At 44.3% G+C, this 7304-nt stretch overlaps 1 protein-coding gene across 1 annotated transcript in view; it reads left to right on the top strand.

Moving 5' to 3' along the window:
• Nucleotides 1–2331: 2331 nt before the first annotated feature.
• Nucleotides 2332–7304, top strand: part of Pfdn2 (prefoldin 2) — a 43168-nt gene continuing 38195 nt past the window's right edge. Inside the window, exon 1 of the mRNA XM_080266704.1 lies at nucleotides 2332–2488. Within this exon, the coding sequence (XP_080122830.1) occupies nucleotides 2334–2488 (155 nt within the window). The 5' untranslated portion in view covers nucleotides 2332–2333. The remainder of the gene's footprint in view (nucleotides 2489–7304) is intronic.

The following is a 7304-nucleotide window of genomic DNA, read 5'->3' as shown; positions in this document are numbered from 1 at the left end:
GCTCCAGGAACCTCTGCGATAAGTCTCGGCCTGTAGTGAGAGCCTTACGGCGTCGTGGGGGCGTAGGGAGATCGCGCCCGGGTGTCCTGGGGAGAACCGAGAGACTGTGGGTTGCGGTCTCCAGCGTCTAGGGGCGCCAACAGAGGAGGGCTACGGCAGCGACTTCCACTGGGGTCCGTCAGGTGCGTCTGCTCTAGAGCCAGACGTAGGGAACAGAGGCCAGGGGAGGCTGTGAGGCCTGTCTGGGTCACTCTGGGACAGGAAGCCTGGGCTCTAGTCTCCTGCCGGAGGGACGTCTCTCTCCTTACCTCTTTCTGCACACCCTTGGAGCGACAATAGATCATCTCACGAGGAAGGGAGTGACAATAGGCCGTCTCTACCAAGACACTCTCGGGGCGACAATAGGTCGTCTCATGAGGAGGGGAGCAACAATAGGCCGTCTCTACCAGGGCACTGTCGGAGCAACCATAGATCGTCTCACGAGGATGGGAGCGACAATAGGTCGTCTCTACCAAAGCACTGTCGGAGTGACCACAGATCGTCTCACGAGGATGGGAGCGACAATAGGCCGTCTCTACCGGAGCACTTTCGGAGCAACCATAGATCGTCTCATGAGGATGGGAGCAACAATAGGCCGTCTCTACTGGAACACTGTCGGAGCGACCATAGATCGTCTCACGAGGATGGGAGCGACCATAGATCATCTCTACCGGAGCACTTTTGGAGCGACCATAGATCGTCTCACGAAGATGGGAGCGATCATAGATTGTCTCTACCGGAGAGGCGCCGTCTGGAGTGCCTATGACAACTCCACCCCTAGCTGGCTCAACAATCCCACTCCGTAAAGGTAGTGTCTTTTTCCTACGGCGGCGACGGCGTGGTGGTTGCGTGACATAGGGGCACACGGCCCGGGCTGACATATGTCGCTGTTGCCGGGAGTGGTTGTGACTGGTGGCGGCTACCCCGTGGGGTCCGTGTGGGGGTGTCGGTACATTCTCGGGCATACTGAGCTGTATTTTGCTTGCCCTGTTGTCGGGGGCACTATGGTATATTTCGAAGATGGGAGCGACCATAGGTCGTCTCTACCCGAGGGGCGCCGTCTGGAGTGCCTATGACAACTCCACCCCTAGCTGGCTCAACAATCCCACTCCGTGAAGGTAGTGTCTTTTTCCTACGGCGGCGACGGCGTGGTGGCTGCGTGACATATGGGCGCACGGCCCGGGCTGACATATGTCGCTGTTGCCGGGAGTGGTTGTGACTGGTGGCGGCTACCCGTGGGGTCCGTGTGGGGGTGTCGGTACATCCTTGGGCATACTGAGCTGTATTTTGCTTGCCCTGTCGTCGGGGGCACTATGGTATATTTCGGGGGCACTGTTCTTTAAGTCACGCATTTTACTTTGTATTGTAACAGTGTATTGAAATAAGCCAACAGATGTGTTAAGGTGTGCTGTCTAGTTTTTATGCCCTGTTCCTTTGTAAGTGTTTTATTTCCGGTCCGGAAAGAGGACCCCGCTCAGTCGCGGGCGTTTTTGGTCCGAGAAGTCGAGCTAAAAACACCCCGCATAACAGACCCAAGTAGATGCAGTGATCTACTCCACGGTAATAAGTCCCATAGCAGTGGAGAAGTAATGATAATTTGAGTAAAAGCATTCTAGGAGTGAAACATAGTAAATTGAACACGCTACCATTGAACTTTGGCTCATACTACTATAATCATAATTAGACCCCTGTGCCTTATCCCCCCCCCTTTCTTTGTGAGAAATAGTTCTAGCCGTTCCACTCGCATAGAGACCTCAGACTGCACTAATTTAGAATATTCCGCCTCGGGTGTTGTTTCCACTATATTCCCAGACAGTATCCTGCGAGATACTGTTAACCCTATCTAGTTATAAGAGTTTATGAGTATTGTGTCTGTAACATCGGCTGATTCACCAGACTGAGTAATACACGTGTAAGGTTATTGCCTGGAGTTTTGTGTCCTGCCTCTCTCTTATTTGTCCAAGCCCCGGTCTCGAAAGAGAGCCCCCCTACACGTTAGGTGTTTAAGGAACGGGAAGCCGAGCCAAAAACACCTAACATTACAGGGAAGATGTCCAGAGGTAAATAACTCATGGGTGAAAATGCCCTACACTCGGGAGCAGACTACAGAGGGATGATGTATGTTTATTATATTTTTTAACAGTATTGACTTGGGATCAAAGGTAAACTGAAAAACTGTTTGTGAACTGATGCCATAAAAAATACTAAATACAGTATATTGCCGTTTTTATAACATACTGTAAAGCAGTAAACTGAAAACGAACCAACCGACCAGTCAAATGGTATAAACAAACATGGCTGACAAGAAGGGTGTCTCAAACCCAACTCAGAAAACCCTCACGAAAGCGGAGGGGGAAGAAATTGTACAAAAATTTCAACAACTTCGAAATGAACAGAGATCCTTAATGGCCAAAATATCAGAGCTAGAGCAGGATCTAAACGAGCATAAGTAAGTACTGGCGGTGTTGTAAACCAGAAGGTTCTTGTGTGGGTGCATGTCATGCTCATATATGGGCGTTGGCTGGCATAATGCTGTTATAACAGAATGACATCTTTTTTTATTTCCCCTTGTCACAGATGTAATCAGATTGCATTTACTAACCGATCTGATCGTACTCGTTAGATACCAATGAAGTAATGAACGGTAGCGTAGGTTATTGAACTTGACGCACGTGTCATCACAAAGATTTGAAGATATTACATCCAGGAGTCTTAGTCGTTTTAACAACATACGGTACCTAAATAACACTGAAAGTTTTATTGGTAGATATAAACGACAATGGTGCAAGGATTCATGCAGTTTTCTTAAAACCAACGTTCTAATCCAAGGTATATAATTTCAGTACTATACTCAGTTTTTTTTATCGATGCGAAGATGCACTTGACAGATTGGTGATGATTGGCTGAATGCAGTGTTACTTCATAATCTCTCTGTTATTATTTGACAACATATATCTAATGGGGAAATTTTGGGTTAGTAAATTTTATTCGGACATGTTGCATTCAGCCGATTGTCACCAACCTATCAAGTGCATCTCCGCCTCAATAAAAAAAACTGAGTATGGATACATCGTAGGTAGTTACTGTATTTAATTTTCAACAGAATGAATGAAGAGAACAAGCAAAAGGTACCTATTTTGCAATATCAAATAAAGCTACTTGAACAACACCCACGACAGTCTGTTTACTGTTGATCGAGCTGAGTGAATGCGCCAGTGCACCAAACAGACTTAAATGAACACAGTACCCTGCAATGATCATAACCTACTTAACAGTGTGCCAACTAAAATGTGCATTGCATAAAACTTGCACCAAAACAGCATCGTGTTTTAAGAGTGTTCGGTAAATTTTTACAAGTTGCCAATGCACCCCCCAGGTTGTGCAGTATATTTTTCTTTTTGTTTTTATAAAATTTAAGTGATTTTGACCTTCAGTGTTGTCGGAAATGGTTCATTTTGCCTTTTTACCAATCATGAATTTTGATTGGATGTGGAAGTGAAATGAAGCATTTTTGACAGAAAACTAAGACAAAAATCACTCAAATCGCATCAGAAACCACCAGAAAAAAATACTGCACAACCATTTAACCCAAGAAAACAGATCAACCAAACCTAACCTAATTGACAGAAAAAGAAGGCAAAAATCACTCAAATCACAGCAAAAACTTCCAGAAAAAATACTAGGTTGTGCATCTTAGATCTTTAGTGGAAAAGTTTCTAGAGAAGGGAAAGAAGTTGTATGCGGCTTTCATGGATTTGGAGAAAGCATATGACAGGGTGGATAGACAAGGATTGTGGAAAGTGTTATGAATATATGGAGTAGATGGGAAGTTGTTGAATGCTGTGAAGAGTATGTACGATGGTGCGAAGGCTGCAGTGCGTGTGGATGGTGAACTGTGTGAATTTTTCTCTTTGAAGGTTGGGTTGAAACAGGGATGTGTCATGTCTCCGTGGTTGTTCAATCTGTACATGGATGGGGTAATAAAAGAGGTACAAGGTAGGGTAGTGGATGTTGGAGTGGTCCTGGTGAGAGAGGGTAGTGTTTGGAAACTCCCTGTACAGTACTGTTGTTTGCAGATGATACTGTGTTGCTGAGTGAAGACGAAGGGGAGCTGCAAGGCTTGGTGGATGAGTTTGGGAGAGTGTGTAAGAAACGGAATCTAAAGGTGAATGTAGGGAAGAGTAAAGTGATGGTCTTTGAGAGAGGTGAAGTCAGTGAATGTACAGCGAGGTTGGATGGTGAGGAATTGGAAAATGTGAGTACGTTTAAGTACTTGGGTAGTGTGACGAGTAAGGATGGAGGTTTGGAGGGCGAAGTGCTTGAAAGGGTACAGCAGGGAAGAAAGGTTGCTGGTTCTTTGAAAGCAGTGATAAGAAACAGGGAAGTGAGCATGGAAGTGAAAAAGTTACTACATGACAGTATTGTGATGCCAACTCTAACGTACGGAAGTGAAGCTTGGACGTTGTTGGAAGGACACAAGTCAAGAGTGAGAGCAGTGGAAATGAGTTATTTAAGAGGAGCCTGTGAAGTCACATGGAGAGACAGGCTGACAAATGAGGATATAAAGGAGCATTAGTTTATGTACAAGTTAAAGTACCGGTACTATTAGATAACGTTAAAGCAAAAAATAAAGTCTTGTAACCAGTTTACCTGATGGGCGTCGTAATATTGCCTTTTTCATTTGTTCGTTAAAGATTTGCTGCACTGATTTTCCACAGTACTATATTTGTAAGTTAAGTATTTACTGTTCTGGTATGTAAGTTAAAGCACTTAAATAAAGTTAAAGCATTAATTAAGCATTTGTAACCAGTTAACCTGATTTATGTGATTACCCACGATCGACGGGTTCCGAGACAATACTCCGTCAAATCAATATGCCGTCAGACAATTCCCCGTCAAAACATGGACGATTCCCTGTCAGGACAATTCGCACCCTGAACGATTCCCTGTCGTTCTATAAATATGCTTATTTCGCACTCCGGGAACATCTGGAGATCGTTCTCGACTACGGTACCTGGAACACCCGGACTGTGACAGGGAGATGGGGCCCTTGGGACTTGTGGAGGAAGTGCGTGCTTTCAGGCAGCGCATCATCAATCGTCAGAATCGTCATTCCTTGCGTCAATCAACGATTGACAGTTTTTTCAGGCCCGTGACCCCCGCTGTGCCCAGCCCTGGCTACACTCCGTTGCCTCCCCAAGACAGGCCCTCATGCTCCGAGCCACAGCCCAGCACATCACCCACGGTGGAGTCACCGCTCGACGTGAGTTTGCGTCTGTCTTCAGAGTCGTCTGCAGTGGGTACACCATCACCACGACCCAGCGATGCACCCCCAGGCCACCTGCCAGTGATACTCTCGGACTCTGACAGTGAATAGACACCATGAACTTCTCCACTAGACCACACAGGAATTTACAGTGTTGTGCAGTGAAAAAAATAGTGCATTGTGTTAAGGATTTACAGTTGTGAGTGAAAAGACAATTTTTGAACTAAATTTAACGTAAATAGACTTGTGTGTTTTTGCTTTTGAAAATGATTATAAGAGAGGAAAAAGTTAAAGTGCAGAGTGCAACACTTATTATGTTACAATGGAGCATAAATTAGACAAGAGTGCACACTGTGAAGAGATTGGACTTCTGAGTGCGAATGACTAAGTTCAGTGCAAGACTTCATGAACAGTGTATTGTAAGTGCTTCAGGAAATCCTTCTTACTGTCAGTGTCTGAGAGGAGGCGGTTATTCATCGAGATGGCCATGGACTTGCTGTAAGTTGGCAGAATGTTTCATATTGTACTCTACTGTATTTTCCATACTATATTTACCTCAAACACCTCATTTCACTCTTTTATGTCCCTTATTGGTGTGAATATGCTGTGTCTTAGGTTCTATGCATGTGCAGTAGGAAGGTGTTTTTCTGAGTTAGGCTAGGTTAGGGTCCATAACTACCAGTCCAGGAGCCAGGGACTTGTAAGTACCCAGAATGTTGAATATTGTATGAACCTACCTGAAAAACCTCATTTTATGCTTCTTTTGCATTTATTTCAGTCTTTTATGTGCCTTATTGGTGTGATTTGGGTCTTAAATAGGTGCTATGCATGTCCAGAGGGAGTTGTATAGGTGTTTTTCTGAGTTAGGGTCCATAAGTACAAGTCCATAAGCTGGGGGCCCAATATCCGGACAGGACCACTATCCGGACCTGCCTATGGCTCTGTTACATTGGATATTGGAAGGATTACTATATATATATGTATATATTGTGTGTGTGTGTGTGTGTGTGTATTTACCTACTTGTGATATACAGGAAATGAGCTACGCTCGTGGGGTCCTGTCTCTTTTTCTCGTTGTCAGATTTTGCTTTGAACTCGTTTAAGTTTTTAGACTGGACGATCTCTGTCCAGGCTGTTCCACAGGTCAGTGCATCTATATGTAAAGCAGTATTTCTTGATATCCTTCAAGCAACTTGGCTTTTTCAGTTTCATTACATGTCCTCTTGTTACTCTCCCATCCCATATAAACAGATCATCTATTCCACAGGTTAGTGTATCTATATGTAAAGCAATATTTCTTGATATCCTTCAAACAACTTGGCTTTTTCAGTTTCATTCCATGTCCTCTTGTTACTCTCCCATCCCATATAAACAGATCATTTTTATCAATTCTATCTATTCCCATCATGGCCCTGAACACTGCAATCATGTCGCCCCTTTCTCTCCTTTCTTTTAGTGTAGGCAGGTCCAGCTTTTCCAGCTTCTCTCTGTAAGACAGATCTGCCAGCCTGGGGACCATCTTGGTTGCTGTTCTTTGTATTCTTTTGATCTTATTTACGACTTTCTTCTTGTGTGGGGACCACACAACTGCCGCATATTCCAACCTGGGGCGGATCATGGCCACTATCATTTTTTTTTTTTTTTAATCATTTCCTCATCCATGTAATGGAATGCCACTCATATGTTAGTCAAGAGATTGTACGTCTCTCTAACTATCTTGTTAATGTATTTTGCCGGCGACAAACTATCCTGGACCGGCACTCCCAAATCTTTCTCTTCTCTCACTTTTTTGATTGGTTCTTTGGTTCTTTACCCATCATATAATTCAGTGATGGCCTCTTGATACTCTTACCCATTTCCAATATCTTACATTTTTTTTGCATTAAATTTCATTTCCCACATCTGGCTCCAATCTTGGATCCTATTCAGGTCTTTCTGCAGCATTTTACAGTCTTCCTCGACATCTACTCTCCTCAAGATCTTTGCATCATCAGCAAAC

The sequence above is a fragment of the Coenobita brevimanus genome, chromosome 21 (genome assembly GCF_032717465.1).
Source record: "Coenobita brevimanus isolate Jiangsu-jjx chromosome 21, ASM3271746v2, whole genome shotgun sequence".
NCBI lineage: Eukaryota > Metazoa > Arthropoda > Malacostraca > Decapoda > Coenobitidae > Coenobita > Coenobita brevimanus.
The sequence above is the reverse complement of the archived record's forward strand: the minus strand, read 5'-3'. Positions and strand labels throughout refer to the sequence as shown.